General features: G+C 44.9%; 1 protein-coding gene across 1 annotated transcript in view; it reads right to left on the reverse strand.

The window, feature by feature from the left end:
- Positions 1-8,618: 8,618 nt before the first annotated feature.
- Positions 8,619-20,132, reverse strand: part of LOC120058688 (sterile alpha motif domain-containing protein 11-like) — an 83,370-nt gene continuing 71,856 nt past the window's right edge. The window contains exons 9-14 of the mRNA XM_039007433.1: positions 14,630-14,745; positions 13,984-14,062; positions 13,041-13,807; positions 11,386-11,516; positions 10,743-10,853; positions 8,619-10,182 (exon numbers count right to left, since the gene is read on the reverse strand). Of these exons, the coding sequence (XP_038863361.1) occupies positions 9,925-10,182; positions 10,743-10,853; positions 11,386-11,516; positions 13,041-13,807; positions 13,984-14,062; positions 14,630-14,745 (1,462 nt within the window). The 3' untranslated portion in view covers positions 8,619-9,924. The remainder of the gene's footprint in view (positions 10,183-10,742; positions 10,854-11,385; positions 11,517-13,040; positions 13,808-13,983; positions 14,063-14,629; positions 14,746-20,132) is intronic.

Consider the following 20,132-nt stretch of genomic DNA (forward strand, 5'->3'; position numbering starts at 1 on the left):
CCTATTTGTTTGTTTCTTAGTGAGATACCCTACTGATGTATGTATGCATTGTTCATTTCAGTGTACCGGATTGTGAATGAACAAGTGTGGTGGGTTGTAGCCAATACGTGTGTGCGAGTACATGAGCATCTGTTACCGTGTTTTGAACTAGGGTTTCCTCTGCATTTACTAGGGTTGCCTTTAGTAAAGGTAATTTGTTAGAAGAAAGGGCTTGACTATACTGTAGCTGTGCTGTGCTATCCTATGGTGGGCTGTACCAGGCTGTGCTGGGTATGGGGGAGGGGTTCCAGCCCCAGGGCAGCAGTGTGCCAGGCAGGCACGGCCATGTCTGATGTCTTGCCAGTCTTCTCTGCCCAGGTGGTGAAGAGGGAACACAGACTGTCTGTTTCCTTGCCAACTAACACACACACAAACGTAATCCTCCTTTTCTGCACCATCACAACATTTCCTTCCCTCGTCCTCTGCTTCTTCAGACTGCCTCTATATCATTACTCCTCTGCTTCTTCAGACTGCCTCTATATCATTACTCCTCTGCTTCTTCAGACTGCCTCTATATCATTACTCCTCTGCTTCTTCAGACTGCCTCTATATCATTACTCCTCTCCTCCTTCCTCTGCTTCTTCAGACTGCCTCTATCATTATTCCTCTCCTCCTCCCTCTGCTTCTTCAGACTGCCTCTATATCATTACTCCTCTCCTCCTTCCTCTGCTTCTTCAGACTGCCTCTATATCATTACTCCTCTCCTTCCTCTGCTCTCCCCCTCCACTCATTCCCTCTTTCCACTCTCCTTCCTTCTGGTAGTGAGTGTATCACGGTAACGTTGGAACATTCATTAACAACCCCTAGGCACTTGTGTAGATCTGAAAGGACTGGATAGGTATGAGCAATATGGCTAAAATTCCACCTAAAGCCTAGCAGCAAGACATTTGTCTCGTGATTTTCTACTCGTGGTTTCTCTTTTTTTAACCAGACAAAAGAGACCGTTCCTTGATAAATAAATCATATTTTTGCAGTGTATCTATAAGACCTTTTTAAAGGGTGTGTGCATAACCAGGGTTTCCATTAGGAAAATGTGGCGCCCGACATTTGATCAGCATTTTAATTTACTGGACAATTTGAAACATTTACCGGACCCATGTACATTGGATGCATAACATGATTAGGACCTCCACCCACGGTGCTCAGAATGGCAAATCACATTTAGATTATGGTAATTCATATTAACAGAACATGCAAGTGGAGGATGGAACGATTTTTTAATTTTGTATTTAATTTAACCTTTATTTAAACGGTCCTTAGCAAATTATCATGAGAACTTTGAAGATGTTAGAATTGTCGACATTTTACTTCTCCTCAGCCAACTAGATGAGTAACGAACAGCAAAATCAGTAGCCTATTACAATCTAACGTTACTATCTCCCATAGTAGAAACGTTGATATATTCTATTAGTCAGCTTGTCGTGAAATAAATAGCCTATTCCAAACAGATCAGACTGTTTAGCTTAAAATGTTGATAAACTATTCATTCACCTAAGCGCAGCAATGTGCACAAGACAGTACGATACGCGCCAATGTAAATTCCATAATGCAATTAATGGGAAAACAACATTAGCCTATCACAGCGCACCGCACATGCTAGCAGTTTCATGTGATAGAGAATAAAATATTTGTTAGAAATTTAGCAAGATGGGAGATCGAACAACAACTAGCATGGGTTGCTAATATTATGACGATTGTTCCTTTGGTTAGGCCTACTGGACAATGAAAGAAAGTTTATATTTACTGAACAAAAATATAAATGCAACATGCAAAGTGTTGGTCCCATGTTTCATGAGCTGAAATAAAAGGTCCCAGAAATTCTCCATAAGCAAAAAAAGCTTATATCTCTCAAATGTTGTGCACAAATGTGTTTATATCCGTGTTAATGAGCATTTCTCCTTTTCCAAGATAATCCATCCACCTGACAGGTGTGGCATGTCAAGAAGCTGATTAAACAGCATGATCATTACACAGGTGCACCTTGTGCTGGGGACAATGAAAGGCCACTCTAAAATCTGCAGTTTTGTCACACAATGCCACAGATGTTTCAAGTTTTGAGGAAGTGTGCAATTGGCATGCTGACTGCAGGAATGTCCACCAGAGCTGTTGCCAGAGAATTAAATGTTTATTTCTCTACCATAAGCTGCCTCCAACGTGGTTTTAGAGGATTTGGCAGTACGTCCAACAGGCCTCACAACCACAGACCATGTGTATTGCGTCGTGTGGCTGAGCGATTTGCGGTTGTCAACATTGTGAATCGAGTGCCCCATGGTGGCAGTGTAATAATGGTATTGGCAGGCGTAAGCTACGGACAACGAATGCAATTGCATTTTATCGATGACACTTTGAATGCACAGAGATACCATGACGAGGTCCTAAGTACCATTGCCGTGCCTTTCATCCGCCGCCATCACCTCATGTTTCAGCATGATAATGTACAGCCTCATGTCGCAAGGATCTGTACACAATTCCTGGAAGCTGAAAATGTCCCTGTTCTTCCATGGCCTGCATACTCACCAGACATGTCATCCATTGAGCATGTTTGGGATGCTCTGGATTGACTTGTGCGACAGCGTGTTCCAGTTCCCGCCAATATCCAGTAACTTCAAACACAGCCATTGAAGAGAAGTGGGACAACATTCCACAGACCAGAATCAACTGCCTGATCAACTCAATGCGAAAGAGATGTGTCGCGCTGCATGAGGCAAATGGTGGTCACACCAGATACTGACTGGTTTTCTGATCCTAGCCCCTACTTTTTTTTTTAAGGTATCTGTGACCAACAGATATATATCTGTATTACCAGTCATATGAAATTCATAGAATAGGGCCTAATGGATTTATTTCAATTGGCTGATTTCCTTATATGAACTGTAACTCAGTAAAATCTTTTGAAATTATATTTTTGTTCAGTATAAAATAATTGCCTCCACGGATATAGTCTGATTTTGGCTAGGCTATTTTGAAGCAAGGTAAGAGATGCCTCAATATGTAGTAAAACGTTCCATTTTCAAACAATTAAGTACATGTTTTCAAAATGCAAACTGCCTACAGCTCATTGCAAAGTGGTGTGTGACACGCTGATTAAGCCTGCCATTCGTTGCCTATGCATTTCCTGTTTGATATGCTGTAGCAACAGCTCTGGTACTGTCTGACAGATTTTCTGCTCAAAGGCTCTGTATCTGTGTGCTGTATACGTGTGATAAGATGCATAACGAATCTCGACTACTGTACATGTGCCAATTTAATTCCTCAAAATTATGCAAATTAACCTATAGACCAATAAGCATGACAAGTCAAATGTATTTACATCGACTGGTATTTCCATCAAAGAATAGGCTAAAAAAGCATTATTTCGCAATAGTTATTTTTCTTCTTCTGCGGGACAATTGGTCAGTGAAATCAGCTTTTCAGACGTCTGAGTGATTAACCGAAATTATGGTTCTTTTTTGGTTTAAAAAAAATGAATTGACCAGTTCGTTCGGTTTTTACTGGGAGCTCAATGCACACACTGCACAGTTTCTCTAGAGATAAATCAGATCCAGCTGAACTGTGCGATGTAGTAGGGTGTTGTAATTTCCAACAGGCCAATATTCTACATGTGGCAATTAACCACAGTAACCAGGATTCCATACAACCTTTTTATGCGAGTAAAGTACATGTCAGATAAAAAATATAATGACAGTCCTGATGGAAACAGAAGATTTGTTGGTCAACTTTCCAAATGTCGACAACAACAAAAAATGCTATAAGGTGGGATATTTTTGTGTCTGTAAAATGAATTATGCAAGAAATGTAGGTGGAAAACTTGGAGTCACGCAATGACATGTTGTGGTCATTGCAGGCTACAGATTAAACAAGTTATGATGCTTAGCCTGGAATGCTTTTCCAAAAGTCTTGAAGGAGTTCCCACATATGCTGAGCGCTTGTTGGCTGCTTTTACTTCACTCTGCGGACCAACTCATCCCTAACCATCTCAATTGGTTTGAGGTCGGGTGACTGTGGAGGCCAGGTCATCTGATGCAGCACTCCATCACTCTCCTTGGTCAAATACCCCTTGCACAGCCTGGAGGTGTGTTGGATCATTGTCCTGTTAAAAAAACAAGTGCAAACCAGATGGAATGGCGTATCACTGCAGAATGCTGTGGTAGCCATGCTGGTTAAGTGTGCCTTAAATTCTAAATAAATCACTAAGAGTGTCACCAGCAAAGCACCCACACACCATCCCACCTCCTCCTCCATGCTTCATGATGGGAACCACACATGCGGAGATCATCCGTTCACCTACTCTGTCTCACAAAGACACGGCAGTTGGAACCAAAAATCTCAAATTTGGACTCATCAGACCAAAGGACAGATTTCCACTGGTCTAATGTCCATTGCTCGCGTTTCTTTGCCCAAGCAAGTCTCTTCTTCTTGTTGGTGTCCTTTAGTAGTGGTTTCTTTGCAGCAATTCGACCATGAAGGCCTAATTCACGCTGTCTCCTCTGAACAGTTGATGTTGAGATGTGTCTGTTACTTGAACTCCGTGAAGCATTTTTGGGGGGCTGCAATCTCAGGTGCAGTTAATTGGCGATTTCTGAGGCTGGTAACTCTAATGCACTTGTCCTGTGCAGCAGAGGGAACTCTGGGTCTTCCATTCCTGTGACGGTCCTCATGAGAGCCAGTTTCATAGAGCTTGATGGTTCTTGCAACTGCACAAAGTTCTTGAAATTTTCCGCATTGACTGACCTTCATGTCTTAATGGTGGACTGTCGTTTCTCTTTGCTTATTTGAGCTGTTCTTGCCATAATATGGACTTGGTCTTTTACCAAATAGGGCCATCTTCTGTATACCACCCCTACATTGTCACAACACAACTGATTGGCTCAAATGCATTAAGAAGGAAAGAAATTGCACAAATGAACTTTTAACAAGGCACACCTGTTAATTGAAATGCATTACAGGTGACTACATCATGAAGCTGGTTGAGAAAATGCCAAGAGCATGCAAAGCTGTCATCGAGGCAAAGGGTGGCTACTTTGAAGAATCTCAAATATAAAATATATTTTGATTTGTTTAACACTTTTTTTGGTTACTACATGATTCCATATGTGTTATTTCATAGTTTTGATGTCTTCCCTATTATTCTACAATGTAGAAAATAGTAAAAATAAAGAAAAACCCTTGAATGAGTTGGTGTGTCCAAACTTTTGACAGGTACTGTATATATATAATTTAACAATTGTCGCCAATTGGATGGAAACCTAGTTTGTAACCATAATCCACTGCACATCTACTTGTCTGGTCTGTTTTTGTTACGTCTTCTACGGAAGAGACCGAAGAATGGCTGATATTGAGGGGATATAGAGAGCAGCTGTTGCTTCGCGAGTTATCGCTTCCTGAAAATACATGATCTAAGTGATTTATAGTTGGTATTCAGCAGTCATAAAAGTATGCCTTATTTACTTTGAAGAACTACAAAATAGTTATTTTTGTCAGACCGCATATATGTCGTAGCTCTATAGAGATGAGTTGATGACTTGGAATGAAATAATAAGATCAAATAAAACAAATGTAATATACACAGCAACTGAAATATTTTATTAAAGTAATGTGAATATATGATGGTTAATAAGGGATAAGCAGTAATGGATAGTCACTACCATCATGAGACTTTTATTAATTATTTTATTCTGTGTTACAGCATTCAAGCCAAATAATTAAAACTGAAAAATAAAACCGTGATTATTTTTCAATAATCTAAATGAAACCGAACCGACTTCAAAAAGCAATAGTCACTCAGCACTATAAATGATTGTCCAAAAGCCGGCTGTTAGGCCTACCGGCTAATGGAAACCCTGTTGCATACAGCACTTGCATACAATAGCAACCAGTTGAGTAGAGCTGAAGACCAAGCCAATGAAATCCCAGCAGAAATCCCAGCAGTGACCAATACATGTCAATTTGACAGCTTCAGTGGAAACTGTTTTCTTTGAAGGATAAAGGTGGGTGTGAGTGCTCGCGTGTGCACTTTTCTTTTTTGTGTGTGTGTGTGTGTGTGTGTGTGTGGAAGGGTCAGGTTTATCCCCACAGGCAGGGAGGCCTTGGCCTGCGGCAGAACCTCACACTCTGACAGCTGGTGTTGACCTGAACCATGCCCCCAGGAGTCCACTCTCCTACAAACACACACCATCCAACAGTCAGAGAAAACACTACAAAGAGTATTCACTGACTACTTGTATCACTGACTGCTAGTATTCAAGTGAGGAGAGAAAAAAGGAGTTGAGCGTTTCTGACAGTTGGATGGATTATCTTGGCAAAGGTGAAATGCTCACTAACAGGGATGTAAACAAATTTGAGCACAACATTTGAAAGAAATAAGCTTTTTGTGCGTATGGAACATTTCCGGGATTTTTATTTCAGCTCATGAAACATGGGAGCAAAACTTTACATGTTGCGTTTATATTTTTGTTCAATATATATTTCCCGAGCTTTCTTATATCTCCTGTATATAGGACAGACACTTCAAACTTTATTCCTTGTTATAAAATGTTGTGCTGTCTTTTTTGCCATTTATGAATGTGTTTTTCAACTCGTTTTCTATGGGCTATAGTGGTAAAGGCTAAATTCAATATTTTATCAAATAATGAAAAAAAAAAAAGTTGACCTAAATTGTAGGTCCTAAAATTAAAAAAGAAATAGCTAAATTATCCATGGTATGACCATCTTAAAACAATTCCAGCTCCAATTCTAGTTTAGTATCCCCCTCCCCAATGGCTTAGACCTTGTCTGCTTTTTTTTACCCATCTACCAATCAGTGTCCTTCTTTGCAAACCATTGGAAAACCTCCATGGTTTTTGTGGTTTAATATGTGCTTGAAATTCACTGCTCGACTGAGGGACCTTACAAGTAATTGTATGTGTAGGGTACAGAGATCACAGGAGGCAGGTGAGGGGAGAACGGCTCATAATAATGGCCGTAACGGCGCAAATGGAATGTGTTTGACGTATTTGTTACCATTCCACTAATTCCGCTCCAGTCATTACCATGAGCCCGTTCTCCCCAATTAATTAAGGTGCCACCTACCTCCTGTGACAGAGATGGGGTAGTCATGGCCGTAACTACATATGAGGACACAGAGGTCCAGACCTCTGTCATTTTTTCTAATTTGAAAAAATGTATAACAAAAATATATATATTTTGTACACAATAAAGAAAATCAGTTACGGGTCAAAATCTAATTATTGCATTGATCAAAGCTCAGATCGCTTATATTATTGATCTGACAATTCTAATCACACTGCCTCTTTGGAAATGAGCCGAATCATGAACAGTGATTTGTTCGTTATGTTCTCTTGTGTCCCCCTGATTTACCTCCCTGATTTGCCTCTTTAGGGGGCCTGAGACCTGAAACGAACTACCCCAGCTCGCAGCCGGCTCAAGTAGCCAGCTAGAGAGTCAGAGATGCGGCTGACAGTGTATTTGCGAGATGCTGGACAAAAGGCCATTTTAAAACCGTCCCTCGACTCCTGCTATGTCTACAGACATCCCCCAAACAAACAAAAACTGACTCTTGGAGAATGAGTGCACATCTGGTAAATACTTGATTATAGATTATGTCAGTCAGTCAGGTAGTTGTCTGCCGGCAGAGACTTTTATTCAAGTAACGTTCAATGGCTCTGGCTACTATTGCTAAGCCAGCTAGAAGGATGAAATAAGAAGCCAATGTTAAACGGAGCCTACCTCAGCAGGAGTAAAAAATACACTACTAAGTTCTCGTAATAACTTTGCTTTACAGAGAGTAGGCTACTGAGACAGGCAGTGATGTAGCGCTCAGTGGTGAGGCTAAGGCAGGCTGCAATGCATGCAGGAGGAAGCAGAGGAGACCGAGAGAGAAAGAATGCAAGCAGAGGTTAGTACAGTGGTTTCCAAACTTGGGGTCGGGGCCCCATGTGGGGTACCCTGAGAACATCTGTACTAATCTTATCAAACACGTTAGGAATGAACTAAAACAAAACAACAAATATATATGTTTCAATGAACATCTCCACATGGCCTATATTCCCTATAGGCCTACATTAAAATGCACAAAAAAACTATACAGTTTTAAAAATGTTTCTGTTTCGTCACTGCTGCTACGTGTCAATGTGTGTAAATAATTTCTCATATTTCTCCCCATTCAGGGGTATGACGTTACAGTTGTGTAGATAATAGGCTATGTGTTGAACTTATAGCCACCAAGGTGATAATGGCTGGGGTCATTTTTGTTTGTTATTACTGTTCTCCAAATATAATTTAAATTGAAAAAATAGAAACTGGTTACGGCCCAGGGGGTAGTCATTTAAAAATCATGTTAAACACTATTATTGCACAGTCCATGCAACTTATTATGTGACTTAAGCACATTTCTACCCCTGAACTTATTTAGGCCAAAACAAAAGGGTTGAATACTTATTGACTTGACATTTCAGCTTTTCATTTTTAATTAATTTGTAAACATAGTTCCACTTTGACATTATGGGGTATTGTGTGTAGATCAGTGACACAAAATCTAAATTTAATCAATTTTAAATTCAGGCTGTAACACAACAAAATACGTAAAAAGTCAAGGGGTGTGAATACTTTCGGAAGGCACTGTACATCAAAAGTCCTAATAAATATTATTCCCTCATATTTATCTGCTGAAGTAGCATTCAAGATTGGGGCTTTCTTTTAATAATATACAATTTGGAGAAAATAAAACGGCCAACAAAAACGTTCGTAAGAAAAGTACCACCAAAAGTTAGCGAGTCACATTTTGTTCAGTCATAAAGAAAACGTTATTCGTGCAACTACATTTAATGAACCCCCCAAACACGTCTGTAACCTTATTTCCATCATAAGCATCATTCTGTACAATTCAGCGTGTTTGTATCTCCCACAGTAGTTAACAGGATTTTACAATGACATTAGCTCTATGAGCCGAAGCCACCGTTTCGTCACCATCCCATATCAGTAACATTTGGCCCTTTTTATCAGGGCGTGTCAGAGAAAGAACTCAGCGTAGACTGTTGGCTTATGGGCACAACACTGTGTTGTGTACCTTTGTCACCTATCAAAGAGTCCCCCTTGTCTCTTAAAGACAGTTATATGGTACCTGGCTCACTGTTCTCCTTAATGTACCACACCTCCCTAAGACTACACATTTTTCCCACAAAGCAAAAACAAAACAAAATAAAACCCCAGAAACAAACATGAAATATCGTCCTGATTCCACACATCCGGTAATCTTTGGTTTTGGACTGTGGAATGCATAGTTGCAATAATGAGGGGGGTTTTGAGTCCTTTCGCTCCAGCCTCCAGAATTCTCAGTTCCTCTGAGCTGTTTGGGCTCCTGAGACTGGGAGTGGGGAGAAAAGTGAGTGAGAGAAAAGAGGGAAGAGGCGTCTTCCTTTTAAGTGCTGGGCGCCGCCGGGTGTGTTGGAGAGCAGAGAGAGAGAGAGAGCGAGAGGGGGGGGGCTTCCTTCAGCCCAGGAAGGAAGAGTTTCCGTTAGCGTCTGTCTGTCTCACTCAGAAGAATGTCGTAGTTGTGGCGCTTCGCTCTTTTTTTTGGCAATCTGACTGAGACCAGCTGTCTGCTCCCTCCCTCTCTTTCTCGTTCTCTCATTCTATCTCTCCCTCTGTCGCTTCATGATGTCTCTCCCTCCAGCCCACTGTCAGTCACGTCTTTGGATTCTGCTTGGCTACAGCCACAGTGGAACTTGAAGTTGAAGTCTGTTCAGTTCATTTTCTTTAGTTGTAGTTTTTTGATATTTTACAGGAAATGGAGACAATTCAATGTCTGTTACAAGGGGTTTCTCTGAACCCTCTCCACACCCCTCCTCCTCCTCTACAGTACATGTTCCCTGTGCAGCCAGTTGAGTCCTAGGAGGGCGTCTTGGCCCCCTCGTAGACCCCTGACGCGGAGCCGTTCTCCTGCTTGGGGGAGGAGTGACACGGGGGCGGAGGGCCGCTGTAGGGAGAGGAGCTGCTGCTGGCGACGGAGGGGGGTCGCAGTGGGACCGCCAGAAGGGTGTCGGACAGAAGGGGGTCCCTGTCTGGGGGGCGCAGGGCAGATGGCGGCACCGGGAGCGCCAGCGGGAAGCTGGTCATGTAGAAGAGTCTGCCAACGCGCCGCGCCACCTGAGAGGGAGAGAGCGAATGCCACATGCCGAAGTTAGAGCCGCTCAGCTCACAGGCCGCGTCGCAAATGGCACCCTATTCCTTATATTGTGGCCTACTTATTACCAGAGCCCATAGGATGTAGCCCAAAAGTAGTGCACTATGTAGGGAAGACGGTACCGTTTGGGAAGCAGCCTAGTGTTCTACTGTACCACCAGCCTGAGAGAGAGGAGAGGCGTAAGGGCTATGGTACGGTATGCCTGACAATCTGTGTTCTGACAAATGGACTCACTTTTAGGGGCTACACTATCTATCTGCTTTGGCTAACTCTATGATACACTACTAGCTTCCAACACACACACACACACACACACACACACACACACACACACACACACACACACACACACACACACACACACACACACACACACACGCACACACGCACACACGCACACACGCACACACACACTTGAGGTTCACTCACACAAGAACAGTCTACACATACACGCACATTTGGACTTTGGGGCTGCACACACACCACACACTTCTGCAGTGTGTTGCCATTCAGTGGTGTGTACCTGAGAGCGTATCTTGAGCGCAGGGCCCAGCTTCAGTCCCATGGTGTTGAGCAGGTGCTCCTCTGTGAGCAGCGGGAGTGTCTCTCCGTCAATGGCCTGCTCCCGAAACACCTTCAGGAGAGACACAGCCACTTCAGCCAGGGCCCAGACAGACACACACACATGCAATCATCCGCTCACTCATACACTCACCAGCACTCATATACACACACACACACACACACACACACACACACACACACACACACACACACACACACACACACACACACACACACACACACACACACACACACACACACACACACACACACACACACACTCATGAATTCATACACACACAAACCCACACTCATACACACACACTCACAGAGCTTGCACCTACACTCACACCACTCTCATTTCCAACAGTGACGTGTATGTGTATGAGTGTGTATAACATTGAGCGGGCCGTGGTGCTGTGAGAGATAACATGGGTGTTATAGCTATATAATCAAATAGTAGTAAAACTTCTGATTGAGGTGACAATAATATATACTCTACCCTACTCTTCCACCAGCCCGCCCTGACCCCTCTCTCCCACTGTCGCTCTCTTTCTCTGGTTGAAATTGTGGATAAACCAGAATCCTGATCTGGTTCTTACCTGGGTGTACTCAGCACAGCCGGCCAGGCCTCCCACAAAACCACACACCTCCTCCACACTCCACTTGCTTATGTCCTCCACCGGGGGCGCCGCAGAGTCCTCACCGTCCATTAACAGACCTCCCATACCGCCTGGGTGAGGAAGAGGGGGAAAGGGGTTGTAAATCAAGTCTTATTCTAAGGGCACACCGTAGCAAAACTTGCAATGGACAATGAAAATGAGCGTTCCCTATTGGACAAGTTCAGGTAGTTCTCTCCTTGTTTCTGTCCGTTTTCTTCCGTTTGGTGCCTATTGAACACTACCCAGGACAGACCTTGACAAACAGCTAACATATACCCAACAGCGCTTCTCCTTTCTTTCTCAATATCTAATTCTCTTTCACGCACACACTTTTTCTCTCCCGCTCTGACTCTCTCTTTGTCCTGGTGGCTGTTTGGCAATTGTGTGAATAGACGTAATATTTAATTGCATTTAAGAATGTGATTCTTTATCTCATGTTTAAAAGTGTACTTCATCCATGTTTTCTGTTTCTCCCTATTGTTGTGCCCCTCCCCCTCTCCCTCCATATGGTTGTGGTGATAACCCCGTGTGTATAAGGGTCAGTGGCAGGGCCCCTTCCAGAGGGAGGTCTCCACGCTCATTACTTTCATGTGCCTCCCCAGGGCCGTGAGAGTGTGTGTTAGTGTGTGCCTGTGTGCGTGCGTGTACGTGAGAGTGAGTGTGAGTGTGTGTGTGTGTGTGTGTGTGTGTGTGTGTGTGTGTGTGTGTGTGTGTGTGTGTGTGTGTGTGTGTGTGTGTGTGTGTGTGTGTGTGTGTGTGTGTGTTTTGGCCCCCACTGTGAACCTGGCCATTTTGCCTCTGGTTCCCTAAGCAGTTTCTGTCTGTGTTTTCAAACGTTCAAATGTCTTTAATGACAGTCATTATACATAGGCAACTAAAACGAGGTATCTAATTAACCTAAAAAGAGTTGCTCTAAGGTCAAGGTACAATTCTGTGTGTATTTGCAAGTTTAAGCTACAGTGAATTCAAATGTGACAGTCTGCAATACTACATAAAAGGGAAGTCCCCTTAACCAGGGGTTCCCAACCTCTTTTTCTCTGTGGACCGGCATGTAAACCTGAAATATTTTTTGCGGACCGGTGGATAGAGGGGGGGTATGAGCTTGTGGCTTGATTGAGTATTAGCGGCCCCCAGCTCAAACCCGACCAAGAACATGCGCATCTAAGGTATTTCTTCTGATTTCATAGTTGGTAGGCTGCAAACAGACAGTGGCACTACTTTTCATCTGGTATGCAATCCAAATTGCTATCTAGCAAGCAACCTTCACTTTGAAGAATTCTAAGGGACCACTCACAAAATGACTGGGGAAACATGTTGTTCAGTACAAACCAAACTCAACACATCCCTGCCTTCATAGCACCACAACAAGACCACTTATGCTGTTTGGACAATCACTAAGATTGTATTTGGCTGTTATCGTTGCATAACACTTCTCTCGGATGCAGCAGTTGTTAGTTAGCATGCTAACGCCTGTTGAGATTGGCTGGTAGCATGGCTAGCCAAATAGCATTTACAGGTTGCAGTTGGGGGTGACTTTTAAGTATCATACAGTTGATTGGTAAGGATGTTATGATGCATGTGTATGTGTTACTCACCAGTGTGGAAGTAGGGGCTTGTGTAGGGAAATCCAAAGGGCAGCGACTGGCCGTGGAGCCCTGGCAGAGGAGGCATGGCGCCAGGTGGAAAGTGGTACTTGACATCGCTCTTGCCCAGCCCCGGGGTGAAGAGGTGATGACTGGGTGGTGAATCTGCACCCGCCGAGCTACAGGGGGCACTAAGCCGACCCGAGCCCTCGCCCGCCTCTTTGGCACCGTCACACCCCCCCTTCCCGCCGCTCTCTTTCCCTCTGTCCCTGTGAAGCCCATGCCAGTCGGTTGCCTTGGCAAACAATCCCTCATGCCTATCCTCGCCCATTTCCGTCTCGCTATCCGTGTCCTTCATTTCTTCATCCTGCCCATCTGCATCTCCGTCCCTCCCTCGGCCCTCCCTCTCTTGGTGGTCTCCCCCCCTAGGTTGCTGGGGGCCTTTCCGGGAGCCCCCCTTACTCAATCCGGCCCCAGCCCCGGAGCCTTGTCCCTGGGTATCTTTGGGCGTTGTGGACCCCGAGGGCCCCTGGTGGTTGAGGGAGAGTAGGGGGGTGCTGGTGTGTCGGAGCATCAGCATGGCGTTTTGGCGTCGGCTGAGCTCCTCGTGGAGGGGGTGTCCCTCGGGCAGGTGGTGGAGACTGCGCAGGGCGGGATGGTCCGGAGGGAGGCCATGGGGTAGGCCCATGGGGTCAGAACCCCCCAACGCACGCTGCTGCTGCTGCCTGTGGAGACTCTCCAGCTCCTTGTGTCTGAGCAGCTCTGCTGACATCTCCAACCTGGGACCGGACATAGAGAAGAGAGGTTCGGGCTGGTGGTACCACACACACGCTAAACACGGAATGTTACGATACAGACACACACTACTACAGCATTAACATCACACACACACCCCATCACAGCACTGACAGCCACACATACACATGCACCACAACATTAGAAGACAATGACAAACCTGGCCAAGTTCTGCTTCCGAAGCATTTCCTGTTGCCGGGCAAACATTTCAGCTTGGGCAGGCTGGAGGAAACCATAGCCTGAGGAAAACACACACACACATAAAACACACATCGATAAGCACACACCCCAATTAAGAGATTTCTGACATACAGTTTACATGGAGTATTCAAATGCAATGACCCCCTGTGTAATATCAATGCCTCACAAAGAATCTGATTTTTACCAAGAAAATGACATTATTTAAAACATAAATGTTAGGATTGATTCATGATTCTCAATCAAGACAGTCAATAGACACATTCATTCCATAGAAAACGTTCCCATTTCCCAATTTTGGTGGGAATACAACTAATGTCTACCATAAGCCAATTGTGGTTCTGGTTTGCATTAGCATCTAACTCGCCAATAATAAGTGCAGGCTGTGGTTAGCCTGCTAGCATTAGCATCTCATTTATCATTAGGTGTAGGCCCCATATTCATTTCTGTAGTTAGCCTGCTAGCATTAGCATCTCATTTATCATTAGGTGTAGGCCCCATATTCATTTCTGTAGTTAGCCTGCTAGCATTAGCATCTCATTTATCATTAGGTGTAGGCCCCATATTCATTTCTGTAGTTAGCCTACTAGTGTAAGCATCTGATTTACCGGGGGACTGGCACAGGGCGGAGGGCATGCCCAAGAAGGGGGGCCGCAGGTGGGGTCCCAATGTGATGTGAGGGCCGTTCTGGGTGGACAGCAGAGGCGGAGGATGGGACATCTCCCTGCGGACACACAAACAAAAACACACCACATTAAAACCAACAGAAATTAACAATAAAAACTATAAACCGTCAAACAAATTGCTGAGATTTTTTCATTGGAATACTCTGCTATTACTTTCACGTTAAATGCACACATTCAGGCAGATTATGGAACAGTTCGTCAACCCTGAGAAATAACGAGAGCAGACTTATTCGTAGGCTGGGCTGGCTAGTTGGTTTCGTAACAGTACTATACAGTATATTAGAAAGCACTGAGTATAAAACTGGTTTGAGGTGAAAGCCTGTATGTACTACAGAGGACCCGGTTTGTGGTGTGTTTTGGTGACTGGCGCTGGCCACGCACACACACATACATACTCACACATATGCATACTCACCCTTACACACACATGCACACACACATAATGAGGGCTGACTACACAATGGGAGTGTGTCAGGCTCCGACAGCTGGGGCGGCCCCTGCGTCTCGACCGGGGCCACGGGCTGAAGGACCTTCTAATTAACACTAATCCTCCTCTCTTCTCTCTTTTTTTTCCGCCCCTCCCTCTCTCTCCCTCTCCGGGCCGTATTGAGCGATTGAAAAGGCGGCCGTGTCCTGCAAACCCTATTTATGAAAAGGCCTCTCTATTATGTGCTTCTCCTTTTGTCCTTGTTCTGAGCAAAGAAAAGCTCCTCTCTCTTTCTCTCCCTGCTCTGTCAATCGTCCCAAAGGGGCAGGGGAGACAGGAGAATTTGATGTAAGAGAAAAAATGTGCGGTTGGTGAAGGGTTGGAGAAGAGACATAAGAATCTGTTCTTCAGCTTGGTGTGTTTCAGGGAGCATGTGGAAGTGTCACTGGGTACGGGGGTGTGTGGTGATCTGTTGATTGTCTATGTGTCGTCTTCTGGCAAAACCTTTTAGGCCTTTTCCTGCACACACACACACACACACACACACACACACACACACACACACACACACACACACACACACACACACACACACACACACACACACACACACACACACACACACACACACACGCACACAAACACACACACACACACGCACACGCACACGCAAACGCACACACACACACACACACTTTCTCTCTCTCTCAATCGTGCAATGGGCTAAATATCATCAGTTTGCTGCTTTGGAGATATGCAGCACACATAAGGACACCATGATGGTGAATACAGCCAAATTACACCATATTTGCATGGGACCACAGCTATTGGTTTGAAACATTTGTGTTGAAAATCAACTAGCGCCTGCATGTCTCTGTCCTTACACATACAGCAGAGAGAGAGAAAGAAATTCAGAGAGAAAGAGAGAGAGAAGGGGAGGGAGAAAGAGAGACAGGGAGGGAGAGAGGGAGAGAGAGAGAGCGAGAGAGAGAGGAAAAGAGAGAGAGAGAGGTGAGAGAGGGAGGGAGGGAGGAAGAGAGAAGGAACGAGAGAGGGAGTGAGAGATGGAGAGAGAGAAACGGAGGTGGTGGGGTGGTGAGAACCATTTATTGATCGGCGGCCCGTCGCTAAAATGTTTATGCAAATCGTATAACCGCTCTCTCCGGCGGTGCCTCGCACTCTGGTGGCAGCTCCAATTAATCTTGGGGAAGGGCCGGGGCCGTGTGACCCTGTGGCCCACTAGCCAGGGCCCCGCCGCTGCTTATGTAATTACACCGCCCAGTTTGTAATCACCTGGCCTAATCCCTCGGGGCTAGCAATTAGCCTGGGCCGCGCCGCTGTGCTACGGCCACAGTAGACTAGGGCCAAACCTCCATTCATTTCACCCCCTCCCTGTGTCGCCTAGCCTAGCCTAGCATTAGCGCTAGCCCACAGATGAATAACGGTCAATTAAAGCTGCATGACTGAGGCCACCAGGCGTCCACTACACCATAATTAGGCCTAATCACAATGTGGGAAGGAAAGGGGAGAGACTGAGGGAGCGAGACAGAGGGAGAAGGGTGGGGGAGAGAGGGCGCCAGACGTGTTCTCTCTCCTTTTATAGGAAGCAATTTGGGGGGAAGGTGGCGGCTACACAACATGACCAAAAGTATGTGGACACCTGCTCGTCCAACATCTCATTCCAAAACCATGGTCATTAATATGGAGTTGGTCCCTCATTTGCTGCTATAACAGCCTCCACTCTTCTGTGAAGGCTTTCCACTAAATGTTGGAACATTCAGCCACAAGAGCTTTAGTGAGGTCGGGCACTGATGTTGGGATATTAGGCCTGGCTCGCAGTCGGTGTTCCAATTCATCCCAAAGGTGTTCGATGGGGTTGAGGTCAGGGCTCTGTGCAGGCCAGTCAAGTTCTTCCACACCGACCTCAACAAACCATTCTGTATGGACCTCACTTTGTGCACGTGGGCATTGTCATGCTGAAATAGGAAAGGGCCTTCCCCAAACTGTTGCCACAATGTTGAAAGCACAGAATTGTCTAGAATGTCATTGTATGCTGTAGCATTGAGATTTCCCTTCACTGGAACTAAGGGGCCTAGCCCGAATCATGAAAAACAGCCCCAGATTATTATTCCTCCTCCACCAAACTTTACAGTTGGCACTATACATTGGGGCAGGTAGCATTCTCCTGGCATCCGCCAAACATAGGAGAGACGATTTTTATGCGCTACGCTCTTCAGCACTCGGCGGTCCTGTTCTGTGAGCTTGTGTGGCCTACCACTTCGCAGCTGAGCCGTTGTTGCTTCTAGACATTTCCCCTTCACAATAACAGCACTTACAGTTTACCGGTCAGCTATAGCAGGGAAGACATTTGACAAACTGACTTGTTGGAAAGGTGGCATCCTATGACGGTGCCACGTTAAAAGTCACTGAACTCTTCAGTAAGGCCATTCTATTGCCAATGTTTGTCTATGGAGATTGCATTCCCGTGTGCTCGATTTTATACACCTATCAGCAATGGGTGTGGCTGAAATAGCCGAATCCGTTAATTTGAAGGGGTGTCTACATACTTTTATATATATATAATGTATTAACCAGTTTGCTCTGCCTGTCTGTGTAGTTTACTGTGCATTCTGTTAAGTGCGTTACAAACTCCCATATAACCAACCATAAACATATGTTCCTTATTTTATCAACAATATATACACTGAGTGCACAAAACATTAAGAACACCTTCCTAATATTGAGTTGGATGTCTTTTGGGTGGTGGATTTAAAACTTCTTCGGGATCGGTGTCCCTTCCATGGGACGGTTGAGCTAACGTAGGCTAATGCGATTAGCATGAGGTTGGAAGTAACAAGAACATCTCCCAGGACATAGACGTATCTGATATTGGCAGAAAACTTAAATTCTTGTTAATAAAACTGCACTGTCCAATTTACAGTAGCTATTACAGTGAAATAATACCATACTATTGTTTGAGGCGAGTGCACAATTTTGAACATGAAAAGTTATTAACAAACAAACTAGGCACATTTGGGCAGTCTTGATACAACATTTTTAACATAAATTCAATGGTTCATTGGATTTATTAAAACTTAGACTGAGCCAATGAACCATTGCATTTCTGTTCAAAACACTTTAAATGGTTTATATATTTGTTCACAAACATTTAACAACACAATACAGCATTTTGCACACACATTCACAGTCACAGAACACAATATTACATTAAGCAATGTCTCTCTCTTCAATGTGCGTCTCTCTAGCTAGCACGAGTAACATCCCAAGTCTCTCTCACTTTCTCTTTCTCTCTCTCTCTCTCTCTCTCTCTCTCTCTCTCTCGCTTTCTCTGTTTCTCTCTCTCTCTTGCTTTCTCTGTCTCTTTCTCTCTCGCTCTCTCACTTCTCTGTCTCTCTCTTTCTCTCGTTCTCTCGCTTTATCTGTCTCTTTCCTTTTCTCCCCACCCTCTCTCTTTCTTTCTCTCTCTTTCTCTCTTCCCGCCTGCAGAGAGGCCAAGGGCTCCTGGGGATTCACTCATGTGTGACGACCTGTCAGAGTGGCGAAAGCGGCCCCTTCCCACAGCGGGACAGTGTGTGTGTGTGTGTGCCTGTGTGCATATTAGTGTGTTTAATAGTAAATGGCTGCATACTGTGTGCATGTGTGTGTGTGTGTGTGTGTGTGTGTGTGTGTGTGTGTGTGTGTGTGTGTGTGTGTGTGTGTGTGTGTGTGTGTGTGTGTGTGTGTGTGTGTGTGTGTGTGTATGTGACAGGGCTGTCCTTAATGACGGGAGCGTGGGGGGATTAGGAGCGCCGCGCGGCCGCCTTCGGCTCTCGCTCCACGGAAACACATTTACACAGGAAGCTCATTAAAATGGATGAGGCTTCCCCTCTCTCTCACTCCTTCTCCATCTCTCTGTTTCTCTCGCTGCTTCTCTCACGCTCTCTCTCTCCTTCTCTTTATCCTTCTCTCTTCCTCTCAAATGCGCCTTCTCTCTTTCTATCTCTTTCCCTGTCTCTCCTCTCTATCCTATTGCCTTTCTCCTATCTTCTTTTCCTCCATCTCTCTCCCTCTACCTTTTTATATCACAATCTCTCTCCCTCTACCTTTCAATACCACCATCTCTCTCCCTCCCCTCTACCTTTCTTTACCACCATCTCTCTCCCTTTCTATATCTCTTTCTCCTCTCCTTCTCCTCTCCCCCTGTCCCTTCAAGTGTCTCCACCCATGCCAAACACTGGGAATTGCCCTGCCGATAGCAAGTCTAAACCTGTGTCCCAAATGGCACCCTATTCCCAAAGGGGCTCTGGTCAAAAGTAGTGCACTATATAGAGAATAGGGTGCCATTTTGGACAAAGGCCAGACAAATGGGAAAGACAGGCTCTAAGTCTATCGACCCGCCTAATGATTTGTTTTTAACAATGGGCCCTAATGGGCCTCAGATAATCAATGATGGGGGGTCGATGGAAAGGTGAGATGCCTAGAGGGATGGCTTTGGTCTCCTCTCCTCTTTATCTATTGAATGTAATGAGAGAGAAAGATTTAAAGAGAAGTGGAAGAGTATGGAAGATGAAGAGAGGGAGAGAGAGATAGAGAGGAAGGAAGTGGGATGGATGGAGGGAGAGCGAGGAATGAATGGATGGAGGGAAAGAAAGAGAGAGTAAGGAAGGAAGGAAGGAAGGAAGGAAGGAAGAGAGAGAGGGATTGATGGAGGGTAAATGGATGGATGGAGGGAGGTAGAGAAGTGCAGAGGGCTAGTTAACATCCCCCGGTCCTGTGTGGCTAATTACTCTCTATGCAGGCGGAGAACCGCCGTGGCTCACTGACCACAGCTACATTGCACTGCTGGGCCACACACACACACACGCACACACACGCACGCACACACACGCACACACGCACAGACGCATGCACTCACATACACAGTCTTCAAACACACATACATACACATTGCACAAACACACACACACACACATAGGACTCTAGGCTTAGAAATAGAAC

This window comes from Salvelinus namaycush, chromosome 14, assembly GCF_016432855.1.
Source record: "Salvelinus namaycush isolate Seneca chromosome 14, SaNama_1.0, whole genome shotgun sequence".
Lineage (NCBI taxonomy): Eukaryota > Metazoa > Chordata > Actinopteri > Salmoniformes > Salmonidae > Salvelinus > Salvelinus namaycush.